Source organism: Ammospiza caudacuta, chromosome 1 (genome assembly GCF_027887145.1).
Source record: "Ammospiza caudacuta isolate bAmmCau1 chromosome 1, bAmmCau1.pri, whole genome shotgun sequence".
Lineage (NCBI taxonomy): Eukaryota > Metazoa > Chordata > Aves > Passeriformes > Passerellidae > Ammospiza > Ammospiza caudacuta.
The window spans coordinates 150,713,811-150,731,288 of record NC_080593.1 but is presented as its reverse complement, the minus strand read 5'-3'; the positions used below and the strand labels follow the sequence as shown (position 1 = coordinate 150,731,288).

At 38.0% G+C, this 17,478-nt stretch overlaps 1 protein-coding gene across 2 annotated transcripts in view; it reads left to right on the top strand.

Annotated features, from left to right (window-relative positions):
- The window catches only part of TRAPPC9 (trafficking protein particle complex subunit 9), a 447,408-nt gene that overhangs the window by 196,603 nt on the left and 233,327 nt on the right, over positions 1-17,478 (top strand). For both annotated transcript variants that reach the window (XM_058802185.1, XM_058802177.1), the window contains 2 exons: positions 5,013-5,166; positions 13,876-13,966. In XM_058802185.1, coding sequence (XP_058658168.1) covers positions 5,013-5,166; positions 13,876-13,966 — 245 coding nt within the window. The remainder of the gene's footprint in view (positions 1-5,012; positions 5,167-13,875; positions 13,967-17,478) is intronic.

Here is a 17,478-nt window from a genome sequence, read left to right as displayed (position 1 = left end):
ACATTCTCGTCTCTTGCCTCATCCAAGAACCTCTGTGAACATGGTCACAACTTCAAGTTTTCCTGAAATTTAAAATCATTGAGTGTACAGGCACTCTTCATGCACATAAGCATTCTGCATAAGTGGCAGTAACATGGTCTGGCATAGAGTCCCTACTGTCTACTTTATGTAAGAAAGGAGGATGAACAGGAAACATAATATTGAATAAAGTCTCCAACTGCCTCCTGTCAGCTTCATTTTGGAAGCAGCTTGCAAACTCCTCGGTGGATGATAGTATTTAAATAGGTAGTTAGCCATGAGGAAGAGTTTTTGGGTTCCTGTTATATTGTTTTTTCCTAAGGATAATTAAATAAGGACTATCTCTATATTCTATTCTCCCAAGCTAAGCAGCAGTGTTTTATTTACATAATGAAAGATGAAATCTACTTATGTTGACCAGATTGCTGCTTTTCTTTTTATACCATGCCTGTTCTTAACCTCGTTTTATTTGGAGAGTATCCCATAATTAATTTCACTTTGTAGATTCAGAGGAGGACAGGGTGCATCACTGAGGTGCATCACTGGTGGATGGGAGGAGTTTGCAGTGATGCTCCATACTCAGTTTTTCACCTATGATTTTTTATTTCTAGTTGCCATTTCTGTGAAGCTGTCAGTGCTGCTTGGTTTTAGGTGGCACTGCTTTGGGAAAGGGGATTTGGAAGGCACTGGCTCGGGAACAGTCCTGATGTCATTTGCAGGAATTTGTTTTTCTCCCTGCAAATCCTTTCTGCTGAGTGTTTGGTTGTCAGGGAAGGATAAGATTTCCAGTAAAGTTGCAGCTCTTTTTCTGAGAAGAGGTGAAATGAGCTGTCCAGTGCCTTTAGCAGCTCTGCACTGTGACTTTAATGGGACTTTAGGTGACTGTCACTGAGATGTTGGCTGTGCCATCAGGAGGTTTGTCACTTGTTTCCCTGTAAGCCATCCTGACAGGTGACGTGAGATGAGACCGTGCAGACACATCATCAGCATTGCCAATGAGCTGACCTTCTCCTCTCCATCCTTTTCATTTCTATTTGAATAATTTGCATCCCTGTATCGATGCTCAGTTGTCTGAGGAGCTGTCACAAAGGCTTGGGCTGCTTTCGTGACAAAACCCAGTAGTTTCAAAACATGGTTGTTTCATTATTCATGAAAACTGTTGTTGCTCTATTCCTCCTCCTGCTCAGACAAGTTTGGCCAGAGAGAAACAAAACCTGTTTTGCATTTGCAGGATTGGGTATTTATTTTTTTTTTATTTTTTTGCATAATGCAGTGTTTTTATACAAATATCTCATCATTTATTGAAAACTCATCTAGTAGGAAATTTGGATAGCTCCCCATGAGGCAAAGAAGTTAAAATGGAATTCTAGTCCATTTTCCTGGAACAAGTTTATTTCTGAACTTCTGAGTTGTAAGATATTCTCTGTTTTCCCTGATATGTAATTACTGTGAAGGGCAAGGAACAGGTGCCCTTGCACAATGTGAGCTGTCATTATCCTGGCTGTTTGCAACAAATTGAATGCCTGTTTCAGACTGAATTGTCTATTTTTACCTTTTTCTTTTTAGATCCATAGATTCTTGTATATCACAACAAGCAAGGACAAATTTGGGGAGAGGTGCAGGGAAGTCTTGACAGGAAACAAGTCACAAAGTAACTGCAGAAGACAGCAGAGAATTATTTCTTTGGCTAGAACACATTTCAGTTTCATTATTCTGATGCTCAGCCCAGTGACAAAGTTGGTGATGTTCAAAAATCTGCCTTTCACTGCCCTCTCCTTCCTCAGGGTGAGGTCCATGTGATCTCTGGAGATCACTTAAAAGCTGAAAAAGATCCTTTTTTCAGCTGGTGGTTGTAATTCATTGTCCTGTTGTCCATTTTCTCATTCCATCAGCTGGCTCTGGGAATTGTTTGTCCACTTGTTAACACCTCCCTGGAGAAATGCATCTCTTGAGATGGGAGAAATCTTTGTATTTAAAAAGAAAGTGAAGAAGCTGGGTTTGAGTAGGGGTACATTTTTCAGGATGAATGACTGATTTAGGTTATGGTATTTATATTTTGTTTTGATTCTTGTGCAAAGCTTTCCCATGTTCCATAGGCTGAGGAAAAAATACTGAAGCAACATTACAGATAAAAAATGCAGAAACAAAACTTAAAATGAATATGTTTAGCACTAGAGGAAGCAGAATACACATGATAAAAAGCAGATACCTTTAAGAAAAAAGAGCAAGGATTTTATTCTGTTGTGCTTTGCTTTGAGAGGAATTATAGTCTTGAAACATTTTATCACTCTTTATTGCTTTCATATATCCTACCTAGGGCTGTGTTCATAGTACTGTTTTGTGGGATATTTTTCTCTCTGTAATTCTCTTTTACTCAGACTCTTCACTTTCTAGCTGGCAAGTGTGTCGCTGGGGGTGTTTCTGTAGCTTCTCATGTGACATGAGGTGCTACTGTGCTAAATACAGTATAAACATTATAAATAAAAACATAGTTAGAAGATTTGAAAACTTAGTAGAACCTCTGAGTACTGAGAGCCCTGTTCACTAAAGTTTTCCACAACTCAGAGCTTAATAAAAGTTACTTCCAGCAGAAATGCACAATGGAGAGTTAAGAGCAGTCTAGGCTGTGTTCCTAAAGCTGATGTGGATTTATTGGAGGCTGTTGGGGTACAAAGTGCTTACATGCATATTTAATTTCCAGACAAAAATCACTATACTGACCATAATGCCAGCAATGATCCTTCAACAGAGGGATGCAATCTGAATGCTGCATATTTGCAGCATAGTTGTATATTAAATATTGTTAGGCAGGAATATATTTCTCAGATAGCAATCACTTAGAAAAGTTTAACATTAATTAGACGGGAGCTGTTTTCCTGGTCCCTTCAGAGATGGATTCTAAATACTCCTGACTGTCCAGAAGCAAAGGTAATTTGTTAAAATATGGCTAGAGGAATCTATATTTCTGTGAGACTATCAGCATTACTGTGTATATCATAGAAATCAAGTACTGGTTTGCATCTGCTCATGTACCACAAAGGGGTGGGGTGATCTTGGAAACAAAGACTGAAATTCAAAATATTCCAGTTGTGTTGTCCCTGTGCATTGCCTGTGCAAAATCCAGGAAATCCATCCTGCCATTGCAGAATCAAATCATACCTCAATGCCAGTAAGAATTGATGTTGTTAGTCATAGTTTCAGGCCTGGTAATTTTTTTTCAGAATCCATTCTTCAGATGGTATCTGGGTGTTTCTCATTATAGTCTTTATTTCTGGCTTGATTCTGGCAGTTACTGTGATCCACTTTTATAACTCATCTTTAGCTTTTGAATATGCCCAGCACTTGATGGGTTCTGCATGCAAATGAAGAACTTCTAATGATCTCTTGCTGCATTAAAAATAGCCAAAACAAAACCCCCCTTAGAGAGGAGCAGATTAAATCCTCTGCCTTTGGGATGTGAGGATCAGCAAAGATGCAGGCTGCACAAGTGGGAGCTTATAGAAACCTTTGCCTGAATGCTGTATTTGAACTTCTTCTGTCATAAAATCATGGAATGCTTTGTGTTGGAAGGGGCCTTAAAGGACATTTAGTTCCACCCCTCTTCCATGGGCATGGATACCTTCCAGTAGAATGGAAAGGGGAAACTTCAGAAGCTTCTCCTGAGATTTCAGTTTTTGCTCAGTGTTGATAAAGCTTATTTGAATTCACCTTCCCACTGCAAACTTCACATGCTCTAGATAGTGCCTTTTAATTGCCATCTGTTTTCACCCAGTTTCTTTTGGGGTCAAAATTCTTCAGAATTAGTGAGAATTATAGAAAATATTTTCTGCTCTGGAGAGATTTCAAAGCTTTTTCTTCTTGACATTTGTTGCTGGTGTTTTCCTTTTGGCAAAATTCATGGAGTATGCTTTTCTCTTTATATGGAGAAATAGATAAACGGATAATAGTAATCCTGTGTTTTGTGAAATGCCCTTCCCAGCTTCTCAGTTTGCAGTTGCATTTCATCCTGAATGGTTTTCAAAGCTGTTGCTTGGTCTCCTTAAGTGCAAAGTCATCTCAAGAGCAATATATTTTAATTCTTCCCTAATTATTTTTCTATTTCAGACAATTCAGGAAATTAAAGCTGTTTTGGCAGCACAGTATATTAGATCTTCCATAACCACATTTCATGTGATGTGAGCTGGTCTAAATTCCCTTTTCTATTAGATTAGTGATTCTAATTTAACATATCAATATTTAGTATGCATTATAGTGTACTATATTTAATTTGATTACCTTTTCTGCCTTACCGTACATTTAATAAAGCAATTATTTAACCATTTGCTACCAATGAATTTTACTGTGATATGGAAATTAATATGGTCTGTAATTCGTGAAGATGCACAAGGCAGGAGAGAAGTGTCCAAGGGCCACATTAAGGCCCTGCTTCTGTTATATTTTGTTTTTCCTTCCTGAGTTTTGCCAGGAAAAGTGGGGAATGTGCCTTGTGAAACCAATGGGCTCTCCAATGTGTTACAATTCACTTCAGGAGACTCTTTGATACATAATGTTTTGTTTCCATTTTGTATGGGTTGGTATTAAAAAAACAACTTTAAATAGAATATTCTTCAGCTTTTGGCCGAGTCTTGTTTTTTTCAGCAAGTCTTGAGCACACCAGGAGATTTCACCTACAAGAGTGGGGGCAGGTGAACCTCTGCAGAACCACAATGAGGTCATCTGCTTGCAACTGCAAAATAAATGTCTTGTGCACCTCTCACAAAGTCATTGAGATGTTGATTGATGATTTGTAAAACATTTTTACCATCACAGGCTTAGACTTCCGTTTTCAGTAGCATAAACGAAATGGTTTCTATGTCATTAATAACAGACTGGCTGCCACTGGAACCAGTGTATTGATATTGTAGTGCCTGTGTTCAGTGGTCTGCAGTTTCTCCAGAACTAATATCAGCAAGAATGATGTTGTTGGCTTTTTTCTTTCTTTTCCTTTGCTACAGCATGGCTATCCAAGTGGACAAGTTCAATTTTGAGAGCTTCCCAGAATCCCCAACTGATGGGGCACAGTCGGTGAATGCAAAGCAGCTGGAAGAAGAAAGGCAACAAGCAAGAGGCCTGGAGATTAACAGCAAGCTGGATATTTGCTGGAAAATTATATCCTTTCATAAATACTTGCTTTAAAAGTATATAAATAGATGCCCTCTGATACATTTTATTTTATAATTCCACTCACTTCGTGGCAGTGTTACTGAAAAGAAAAGTAATTAGAACTGTGAAGCTTATCATAATTATAGACTGTTTAAGGTTAATTGTGCTGTATATTATTTAGGCAATGCTTGGGTCATCCTATAATGGCTTTTTCTGAGTCACTGGGCATGTCATAAATCCTGTGTGTTTTTCCCAGCTTTTAGGGAACTGAAGAAGTGTAGTTAGGATTGCTGAGTAGTAGATTCATGGGGTCAAATTTCTCTGTTCTCCCCCACACCGAGTAACTGAATCATGAAGAAATTAATGAAGCTGGATTTAGAGAGTTTGCATAGATTTAATTAAATTTGGGTAAATTAGAACATATTAGAATAATTTATTTCCAAGTCCTCTCTATAGATTTAGTAATGTATCTAATCTTAGGTAGCTTTTTAAGGCTTAGACAGGACTTGTGTGATGACTTAGTCATTCTAAGCATGAATTCCCCACAATAATTCTAAATGCAGTAAAATATCGCCTTATGATTATTAATAAGAAATAGCATTCAGAGTTAAAATAAACCAATGGTGTTGCTATAAATTTCGTGATTTCTATAAAAAAAATCTTGTGCTTGGCTTGTCAAAAATACACTTTCTCATGATTTTCTTCAGGAAACATTCTGTACAGTAAACAGTCCCTCAAGCCATGTGATGGTACTCAGCACTTCCCTGGAGATTTATATTTTTCACTCAGATCATCCTCGAATTCACATGATAGGGGGTGGCAGAAGATGAGAGAAGAATGGCAATCAAATCATGCTTGATCTGTTTGTAATTTTAATTATACTTTAATCCAGTGATCTGAAATGATGTTTCATTACTAATTATTGTGAGGAAGAGCTTCTGTACTGTGAGGGTGGCTGAGCACTGGCACAGATTGCCCAGAGAGGCTCTGGATTCTCCTTCCCTGGAGATTTTCAAGACCTTTGCTCTGGGGACCCTGCTTGAGCAGGGGGTGGGCAAGGTGACCTCCAGTGGTCCCTTCCAACCTTAACCATCCTGTGATGATTAAATCAGATCAGGATTTGTCAAAGGCAAGGTTTGAGACATAAATGAGATTCCTAATGCCTGGTTCAGTCCAGACTCCCCAAACAACATTTCAGAGAGCTCCTTTTATGCAAAAAATGTCAATTTTTAACCAGAACTCACTTAGAAAATGTCTGTGTTGGGAAGATATAAATATTCTGTGATAGCACAGATGAATTCTTACACTGGAATTGAGTCCACAGTAGTAATCATTTTGTCAAGGTGTAAAAATTCATCCTCACTCATTCCAGTTGCTGGGTGACGCTGTTTACATCCATTCTGTGCTCTGGATTTAACCCCAGTTTTGATCCCAGTTTTGGTCAGTACCTTAGACACCAGTGTGGGTTCTGTGTGTTAAATTCAGTGCAACCATTAGTTTCTGTATTTTTAATACTTGTTATGATTTTTCTATCTGTTCCAGGAACTAAAACTAATCTAATTAATGAAAGGCAACAAGTTTCCCATGTGCTTGAAAATCCTCAAAGAAATGTGTACATTATTTTCCAGTTGTCATGTCCTAGCTAGAGTTAGTCTTTCCCATAGCATTGTTGATTCATTAATGTTGGAAAAGACCTCAAAATACCTCCAAAATCATCAAGTCCAGACTTGAACCAAATACCACCAACTAAACCACAGCACTGAGTCCTTTCTTCAGCACCTCCAGGGATGGTCACCCCACCACCTCCTTGGGCAGTCCCTCCAATGCTTGACAACCCTTTCCATAAAGAAATTCTTCCTTATGTTCTACCTGAACATCTCTAGCTTCATCCTTTTATTTCTTGCAGCAATATTTAGATGTGAACCAGTCAATAAAAAAAAAAAAATTCTACTCCATTCTGCTAAGTGTAAGAAACTTGGTTTCTGAGGTATTTTTCTCCCATCAGAGTAATTGGAACACAGGTCAGGAGAGTTTATACTGATGGACAGACAGGCAGAGAAATGGATGGATAGTTCAGTTGCTTTAGCCTTGTTTTTCTTCAGGAGTCAGCCTCAGTGCAGCCAAGAGAGGAAGAGTATTTGCGAAATGACAAAGGGGCAGAATTACTGATATTTCCTACTGGAGGAGGCATTTTTGCAGGTCTCTTGAATGGTAATACCAAGTGATCCCTTTGTTATCCATCATCTCTGAACTACTTAGAGCTCCTCAGATAACTTTTCTGATCAGATAACAACTGCTCAAATAACTCAGAGCTCCCCAGATAACTTTTCTGTCCTGACTGTGTGCATGGCATGGGAAGGGGATGGGCTGGGGTGAGTTAATGTCACAGAATCTGCCCTGAGGTGTGACCCAAGGCCCATGGTAGATGCTTATACCATTGCAAAAGCATGTGAAAGAGAAATTAGAGTGTGCACAGGGAATTATTAGGAAAGGAGGGATGAGACAATTGAAAGCTTTTTCACCAAGCACAGAGTTGTCCAACAGAGTGAAGTGCTGTGTATTTATTACAGACCACCCAAACAAGAAGCAAAGCTGGATGAACTTTTCTTTAAGGACTGGAAGAAGTCTTCCAGTTGCAGGGGAGCTTATTTCTGAAATACTTTCAGGGCAGTTTTTTTGTACAGGTGTTGGATGGTTTGATTTGGTAGATGCTGTGTGTGAGATCTGCTCCCAGCACAAATGATCCAGCTGGAGTGTTTGAAGTTTGGCTGCAGCTGTCCTGGGATGATGGAGCTCAATATCCTGAGGGAAGTGAGGAAGGCACAGGGCAGGATAATGACTCTGGACTTGAGCAGAGGAGAATTTGGGGGGAAGGCAGGATTGGAATGGATGCTGGATCTGTTCCCAGTGAAATTTCTGGGCCTCCAGGAGAAACCTCCTCAAAGCCTGGGAGTTACAGCAATCAACAAAGTTCACCTGACCCTTGGAGCAAGGTGTGTCATGAGGAGACTGCTAAATTCCAGTTAGGCAGTAGGAAAATTCCTTTTCACAATGAGGCTACTCATTGTTCATACTGGAACATCTTGTCCAAAAGTGCTGTAAATTGCTGTCTTTGAAGATGTTAAAAAATTCTGGACAATGCCCTGAACAGCCTGGTGCAATTTCAGTATTTTCCATGCTTTGAGCACAGGGCTGGACAGTGACTGGAATTGCCTTTCAATATAAATTATTCTGTGATTTGTGCAGCTGGGCAGAGGGCTGGGTCAGAGAATGACTTCTGAAAACCAAACTCTTTGCTTCATCCATCTTCTGCTATCCCCAGGTTTGATTGCAGCCAGAGAAATTTTCTAATGTACTGTGAAGGAATTGCTATTTCAGTGAAATGAGACTATAACATTTTGGGGTTATTTTCTTGAAAATATTCTAAACCTGGCCCTAACATCCTTTCAAAAAGTGAGACAGACTTCCAGTGCCACCTTAAATATCATGTTCCATATTTAACTTTTGTAATAGTTAGACTTTTTTTTTTATTACTTCAGCCTTAATTTCTGTGTTGTATAGGAAGTCTGTCCTATTTGCAATGTTCCCTTACATTTTTGGAATTGTATTTTGTGCCCATTCCTCAGTTTGTTTCCCATATTTAAACCTAATTGCCAAAATTTCTTTCAAAGCACATTTTCTTTCAGTCATATTGCTGATTTTGTCCTGCACTGCAGGTCTATTTTTCTCAATATGTGGGATCCAAAGCTGGAGGCAATACTGCAGGTGAGATTTCTCACAGAACAAAATTGGACCTTCCAGGTTTCAGAGGTGATCTTTTCTCCGAGAACTATTCTTTATTTCTATTGTTGGATTGATTTTTTTTTTTGCATGTGGTCCAGCATAACTGACTGGATTATTATTCCCAACTTTCATTTATAGATTTGTTGATTTCTTCTAGAGTGATACTTGGAACTTTTCAGCATTTCATCTCAATGATCTTCATAAATTCCACTCATTTGTTAGGTTTGTGAACACTGCCATCTTTTCCAAATACATTAAAATTATGAATGTTTTTGTATTTCATCATGGAAGCAGCCAATCAGGATTTTGAAATTATTATCTATCTGACAGAACCTTGAGTCATCTCATTTGCTTCACAGCAAATTACTGATAACTCTTATTGAAATTCACTTTTCTGTGTCTATTCCACTTTTGATGACTTTATCTTGATCATAAATATGAATCATCAGCTATGAGAGTATTACATCTTGTGGAACTTCTGTGCATCAGTAAAGGTTTCTTTAAATTTCTATGCTGCTTCTTATTGTTTGCAAAAATAACTATTATTTAAGACTCTAAATAACTGCTTATAATTAGTTCTAATATTAAAATTCCACAATAATAATCAAGCAGAAAGCTTAAAATATGAATAAGGCAACTGCTGTCCGTAAAATGTGCCATTCATGCAGATTTATTTTTAATTAGCATAATTCTTATTTGTGAACATTTGCTATTTTTTATGATAATGTGCATTCTCCCACCTGCATTTATTTGCAAAGGACGTATGTATTGAAAATAATTTCTTTTAGGATGCAAGATATGGAGTGCTGTAGGGAGAAAAAACATGAGTAACTTCCAGATAGGAGCCATATTTTAAAACCAATTGTCGTTTTAAGCAGTAGGTTTTAGGTAACAGACTGTGTTCCAATTGTGAGTACCCAGCTACACATGAGGCAATGCAGAGAGTGTAAAAGACCAAAGTTTTCCCTGGGGAAATAACTGCTTCATTTGAATGTCATTTAGGTTTTTGGTATGAAACAGTTTATATCATATTCAATCTGTTGCCACAGAAATGTGAAATAAGGGTATCAACTGTGAAAAATTAGGTTTTTAGGTTTGTTTTGGTTTGGTTTTTTTTTAAACAGCATCTGGTGGTTGTGTGTTTGTTCGCTCTGAGGCCCCCACTGGGGCTGATTTGATTGTGCAGATGAAAATATCTTGAGCTGTTAAATGTGAGCTGTTGTGCTGGAAGCTGGAAGTCAACTTTTTAAATCCTGTGATGTTAATAACAAAGATTTAACTTTAGGGAAGGAGGCCTGGGTCAGCAATGTGGCTCCAACAGAGGAACAGGCTTGTGATGGCAGTGAGACCTCAGCAAAATGTGTGGAGATTTGGCTAAGTAGATAAATTCTGCAAGGTCAGACTTCACCTTGGCAGCCTGTACTCGTGTTTATCTGGGCAGTCTTTTTCAATGAATTTTAAATCCTGGATCTTACACTTGTGCCTTTTATCAGCTTTGCCTTTGAGCTAAGAATAAAAGGGTATCTTGGCAACCCTGTTCAACTCCTTTGCTTTCATTGACTTCTAAAGGCTTTGTCTTAGGCAAACTCTGGAGTTAAGCTTTTCTCTCTTGTTCCTTTTATATTTTCTTATTGCATATTTTGGTTGCTTTTCGTCTCTAAGGTAAGGAGTTTGTTGCAATTTTCAGTTTTGTATTTGTCCTATAATGAGAAATTTTGTGTGATTGCCTGACAATACAGTTAGGAGACAGATCACTGAGATGGAATTCCATGATCCAGGTCCCTCTGTAGGTCCATGTGAACACATAATTCCTTTATGTGTTTATTCCTTTCTAAGTCCACTTCTTTGGTTATATCTCAACCTCACCTTTCTCTCCTTTGCCACCAGTCTCCTTTCTGCTGCTTCATTCAGTGATCTCATTAGACAAATTAAATTTATTTCATGAGTCAAATAATCTGTGCATGGCCTAACCAGTTAAATGCTGCATCTTTCTTTCACACAGAACGGTGAAAGTTGAAATTTCTCATCAGTTCTACAATCCATAGCCATGTATCTAAGATAAACTAATACATCAATTTGTTTGAAAAATAAACAAATACAATCCTGAACCTCCAGATTAATCTACAAGAACACTCACTGAGCTGTTTCTTGTCTATAAAATTCATTTTGCCTCTAGATGACAATAAAGCAGTGTGTTAAAAATGAGCTTGGTGGAATTTTATTTATCTGAAAATTTGGGCTGTGAAAGTTTAAACTGCCTTTGAGTTATTACATATTTTTTTTCCTCTGTTAATCAGTTTGTGTGTTTTTCTAGTGGGTTTTTTTTTTTGTATTGGTGGTTTTTTTATTTGTTGGTTTTGTTGCTTTATTTTTGTGTTGTTTTTGTTGCCCTCCCCATTTTTTTTTGTTTGGGGTTTGTTTTTGGGGGTTTTTAAAGCTTTTTTTAGCTTTTCCAAAGAACCATTCAGTTTGATTTCTGACTTCTTTTCTGAAATGTGTGACCAGAAAACTTCCAATAGTATTGGAGAATGGTTCAGGCTGGAAGGGACCACAGTGGGGTCACCTGGTGCCACCTCCCTGCTCCAGCAGGGCCATCCCAGAGCACAGGCACAGGATTGTGTCCAGACAGTGCTGGAATATCTCCAGTTTGGGAGACCCCACACCCTCTCTGGACAATCTGGTCACTGCACAGGGAAGAAATAATTCCTGATGTCCAGGTGGAACTTCCTGGGATCAGTTCCTGCCCGTTCCTCTTGTACCATTGCTGGGCACACTGAGCAGAGCCTGGGCCCTGCTCTGAGCCCTCCCTGCAGACACTGACAGGGATGAGATCTCCTCTCAGTTTTCTCTTTTTAAGGCTGATCATCCCCAGCTCCCTCAGCCTTTCCCTGCAAGAGAGATGCTCCAGTCCTTTCATTTTCTTGTCCTGCTCCAGGAGCTCCACATCTCTGCTGTCCTGAGGAGCCCTGAATGGACACAGCACCCCAGATGTGCCTCCTGTGGTTTTATGTTCCAGGAGGAATATTCTACCTCTGAATACATGGATCTGCTTTGGTAGCATTTACCAACGATAAAGAAGGGAGAATCACCTGTTTTATTATAATTTTATAGTGTTAGTTGAGACATTAAGCTTCCCATGAAGCTCTAAACAGTGAAAATTTGTGATATTCCAGGCATCACTGTGAGTCTGTTGTAAGTAAATTACATTAAAGTTAGTTTAATGTTACAGTTAATGGCAGCCACTCTGTTTTAAAGCATCTTTTAAATACTGCCTTTTTATTAGTGTTTTCTCTCACTTACAGTCCTTAGATTAAAGATGTGATAACAGAATTATTTATCTGCTGTACCTGTGAAGTAATTCAAATTATTCTCTACCCTCTAGTGTGTTTTATGGAAATTATTGAGTTGTGCTGATGTTCTGAGTCTCATTTTTCAGCAGCAGCACTATTCTAAGGTGATATTCTGCTGCCTTCAGTTTTCCAAATAGATGCTTTTCTTTAATGGTGTTTACAGCTTTCAGACTCTTTGGGATTTGTGAATTCTTTATTTGTGGGCTTTTTAGGAGAAAAAAATGAGGTGCTATTTATGACATTTTCAGGACATAATGAGAATATTTTTAAAAAATAATGGCAGGAATCCTGTACTTGGTATTGATTTTCCACTTCTATCATCTCTGAGCTCTTGAGTCTCAATCACTGTTAGATTTGTGTTGTTTTGAGCTTTCAAGATCTTTCTTTAAATCTCCTGGAGACCCTGCAAGATTGTGTCCTGTGGTAGAAATTAGTTATCTGCAGTTTTTGTTAATTTTCTTTTAACTGCCACAGGTGAACCTGTTCTTCAGCAGTCAGATGCTGTGTGTCCATCTCCAGGGTTTACAGAAAATGGACTGATCACATTGAGAAGCTGTTCATAAAAGCTCGGATATTCTTTTATTTTTTGATGTGTTTTTGAGCACCAGAGTTCCAGTACTTTTGGAGTAGTTGGTTGAAATCTTGATGAACCTCACCAGGAGCTTATTCCTTAATTATGGTGGGACACATGCCTGGATACAAGATGGTGCTGACATCTGCATGTGCTTCCAAGCCCAGTGAATCCAGTGCCTTTCTGCAGTCAGGGAATTAGAAAAAAGAAATCCAGCACTCTTCCTGTTACAAATACATGTTATCTTGATTGACTCATCACACAAAAATATTATTAATTTGTTTAAGTGCATGATACTGGCTTTGCATGACATGGGGTATTGTCTATGCTTTTATTTCAGCACTTGTGTAACCTGTTTTGAAGCCCTTTTAAAAGAGATTCTTCTGTCCACAACAGTTTATTTCAGTGCTCTGCTGTCCTTAGAGTAAGAACAATTTCCTAATTTGTTCACTTTTCAGTCTGGGCTTGTTTCTGAGCTCATGCAGGGAAGCTTGCAGGTTCTGTGCCCGTGGTTCTGGTGTGATGTTTGCCCTCAGTAATGACCCTGTCACTGTCCAACATCCCATGGAACTGGCACCAAGTCTGCAGCCAGGGCTGTCCTAGCAGACATTTGTTCTGTTTTCTGTTGCCCTGTTAAATTTTGTTCTGTTTTCTATTGCCCTATCAAATTTTAACCTCTGTTTTCAGATTGTTCCTCATTTATCCTTCTGAATTCTCATCCTGCACCACATACTGAAAGGTTTTGCATTTTTGCAGCTCCTACACTTTTTTACCCTCGTGTTTTATTATGGTTCAAGTATGTTTTAGCTTTGCTTTAACCATCCTCAGTGGAATTAAATTTTAATTTTCAGAAGATATCAACTGCTCTACTTTTACTGTCGGTCAATTGATGGGTTAATAAACCATATTAATGAATCTGTAGATGGAATTTTTGATTTGCAATAATAAAAGTTGTGCATATCCCATGCCCTTTTCCTCTCTGGAACAAAATTTTCCTTAATTCCAATTTACCCTTCCTTGAAGCGTGAAGGGGAGGCAAGTGTGGAGGGGGTTCTGAATCAGCTGGTCCTGGAGAATCTGCAGTTGGCTCCTCTCCAGTGGGGTGAGTGCTGACAAATTTATTGATGATCTTTTATAGAGAATCTATTGGCTTGTAATTTTCAGCAGCATGAGAATGATAATGTTTTCATTTACTGACAGTCTGTGATAGCAAAGATTTTGATAGGAATTTTATTTTCCTTTAGGTGTTTTAGTTAGCTGAAGATAAATGTAGAATTGATATCTGTTTTATTTTAAGTACCACTGTTGGTTGGTAGTAAATAGGAAACCTGACTGTGCACTTTTTCCTGTAATTTTCAGTTCTAGTTGTCTTGTATGAGAGGTGGCTGCTACTTAAACTTCGCCTTTTTCTTACAGTGTGTGTTTTTAAAGTAATTTCTCTGATTTTTTTTCATATGAATGGTAATGTCCTTGTGATATATTTCTTATTATGGTCCAGACAATTGCATTACTAACTTTTGAGGTGCAGAAAATGTTTTTACTCTGGGTAGCACAGAAGAATTACTTGTCCTAATTTTCCATTTAGAATGATGTTCCCACAATGAAAAACTGAATTAATTTAATTTTGAAGAGTCATAATAATGCAACTTTTGTCTGAGGGTCTCAACAAGGCTTGTTCAGAGGCTTTGGAACATGAGATGTTTCATCCCCAACATTTCCATGTGAGTTGCAGGTTTCAGGTAAAGTCCCCAGATCATCAGCAAATTGTGGCCAAAGCTTTTGCTTTTAAAGCAAATTTAACTCTCTGATCCATATTTTAATTCTTTGATGACCTAGTGAGGAGCAACTTTAGGGAGCAATGATCCATCCCTATTGCCTGTGTTAATTATTAAAATTGAAATTACCCCAAACTCCATTATTTGTGCACTCTTTTAATTCTTTGGTCTTTTTCAAGTGTGTTGACCACCCTCAACTCATATGTTAAAACTTGTGAGCACTTTGAGCATAAATAAGAAGTTAAAAATGGTTTAAAGTAGTTTGTTTTAAGTATGTCCAACTTTAGCCATAATCAGCTGCCTCTAAAATCAAGCTTACCTGGCCTCAGTTCTTCAGGGGATTCAAAGATTTGGCAACATTTTTAGTATGATTGGTGGGATTTGGCCATGATTGCCCTGGACCAGTAAAACCAGTGGTTTGTGTCAGTGGTTTGTGTGTTCTGAGCTCAGTGGTCACTTCTGGGCTCTGCAGAGTGGCTTTCACCATCAGCAGGTTTGTAACCTGGGCTCTGTGGTGGAAAACCTTCCTTTGGCACTTGTGCATAAGACATCAGCTTAAGGATGAAAAATGTGTTTTTTTTCTTTCCCTGCACCCTTGGTTTGCTCCTTTTAATTCTCTTTATGCCAAATTCCAGTGTTTTCTTAGCAAAAGAGGCTTTTTGAAGCCTCTTGGTTTGTGCCTTTTAATTATCTTTATGCTAAATTCCACTGTTTTCTTAGGAAAAGAGGCTTTTTGAATCATAGAATTGTGCCTGGCATTCCTGCCTGAATAGTGATCTTTGATGCAGTGGTTGAAAACCATGAACATAGTACTGATTTACAACAAAATCTCCTGTGGTTAGTTATTTCTCATGCTGCTGATTAATTCACTTAAAGAGTCCCAGTTACTTGAGTTTTCAGCCAGAACTCTGTGATATTCTCTGCTTCATAGCTGCAAAATCTTTTGAAGCACAGCCTGTTGACTGATGGTGTTGTACATGTTAATTTTCTACACTGAGCAAAGCAGGGAAAGGGAGATCCTATGGGATACTGAATGCTTGGTTTGCTACCACTTTTATATTACATCTCCTAGTGGAAAGTTCAGTTTTGCAGAAGTCTACTTAACTTTCTTTGTTTGATTTTTCCCAGTCCCAAACTGCTAATGAATATTATCTGTTTTGTATAACACATAAAGTCTGTCCATGTGGAAGCTGTAGTTTACTGCTGAGATTATTGAAAAGGACATTTTTGGTTAAATGGCTGATTTTACTTGGAAAAAAAGAGCAAAAATGTAAAATTAATATCAATGGAAACTTTTTAGCTTCTTTTAGTTCACCATATTTTGGAATATTCAGCAGTTAATTCTTTGGTAGAGCTGTAGGCAGGTAACCCTACCTGCAGCTCCTGCAGTTGCTCCAGACTGTACCATGGCAATACAGGAGGATTTTTTCCTTAATAATGTGTGGGATGCAGGAGGAATTAAGAGATTGTTATTATTGATTGGTGGGTGGGAGTAATGAGGAGCTGTTGAAATGTTTGGACAGCCAGGGGATGTGTGTGCCTTGTACAGGCACTTAGGCAATGTCACACAAACTCTTTTGGACTTAAATTCTCTTTCAGTGCCAGAATACATTTCCCATTCAATTCTTACAGGCATGCAAACATGTTAAGAGTTTAAAATACTGTAATATTGTAGCATCAGCTGGATTTTTTTTTCTTTTAATCATTACACTGTTTGTATTTACAACCTGGCTTTGCTTTGAGTTTTGTTTTTCTGTATTTTAGCAATAACTTGTGTTTTAATGTGAACTCTTTACTACTGGCCATCATTGTGACATAGCCTTTGCATAAATTGGCTAAAAATTTGGCTCAGTTTCATGTAATAAAATTGATTCTATGATTATTCAAGGAGTTTGCTACACTGTTGGTCACATTGAAGGGTTTACTTTATTATAAGTGCTCACAGTGAAACATGAATGAATATTTAACATGGTTTTGATTAAAAAAATGACTGGCTCTTATTCAAATTTGTAGAAGCTGTACTCCAACACTCCTTTTAAAATTGGCATATTTAATTCATGTAAGAGTTAATATTACATCTCTGGAATTATGAAAGCATATTGAAATAATTTTTCATTTAAATTTGACAATCCTGTCCTTTTTTCATTAAATAGAAGGCAAAGAGTTGGTGACATTGAAATTTTGGTCTGAGGGTAAGAAGTTACCTTTGAAATTTGTCATAGAGAGGGGGAAAAAGTAGTGAAGAGTTTGTTTTATAATTTAATGAATGGGGAAGGGAAAAGTATTTAAAACATGAGGAATCATAAGACAAGAAAATACTTGAAAGGATGGAGTGAGAGTTTTTAATGTGTTGTTAGAATTGATTTTAAGATTTAGGAGATCTCAGTAAAATGAAGTTGTCTGTGAGGCAGGTGAGTAAATCACATGTAATTGAAAAGCATCATCTTGCTCAACACCAGCAGCTTCAATGTTCTCTAAAATTTATGACATATTTTATTTTTACAGCTGGGCACCAAACCAAATGTAGGCATAGATGTGGTTTTGAGGTGAATACATTAATTCCATCAAATCAAGGAAACAGAGCCTGCAGTGTGTAATGAGGAGAACCAAACCTCCTCAAAAGCCATGCTGGGGCTGGGAATGATCTGATGGAGTCATCTCTGGCTGCTGCCTGGGCAGGGCTTTTTCAGTCTCTGTTTGATTTATGCCTCTGACTTTGCAAGCAAGCAAAATCCCAGGAGAGAAAACTTCTCAGTTTTGATGGTGCTCTGCTGATTTCCATAGCAAAATTATCTTAGGTACAAATGTGTGCACCAGATTCCATTGAACTTGAAATAGA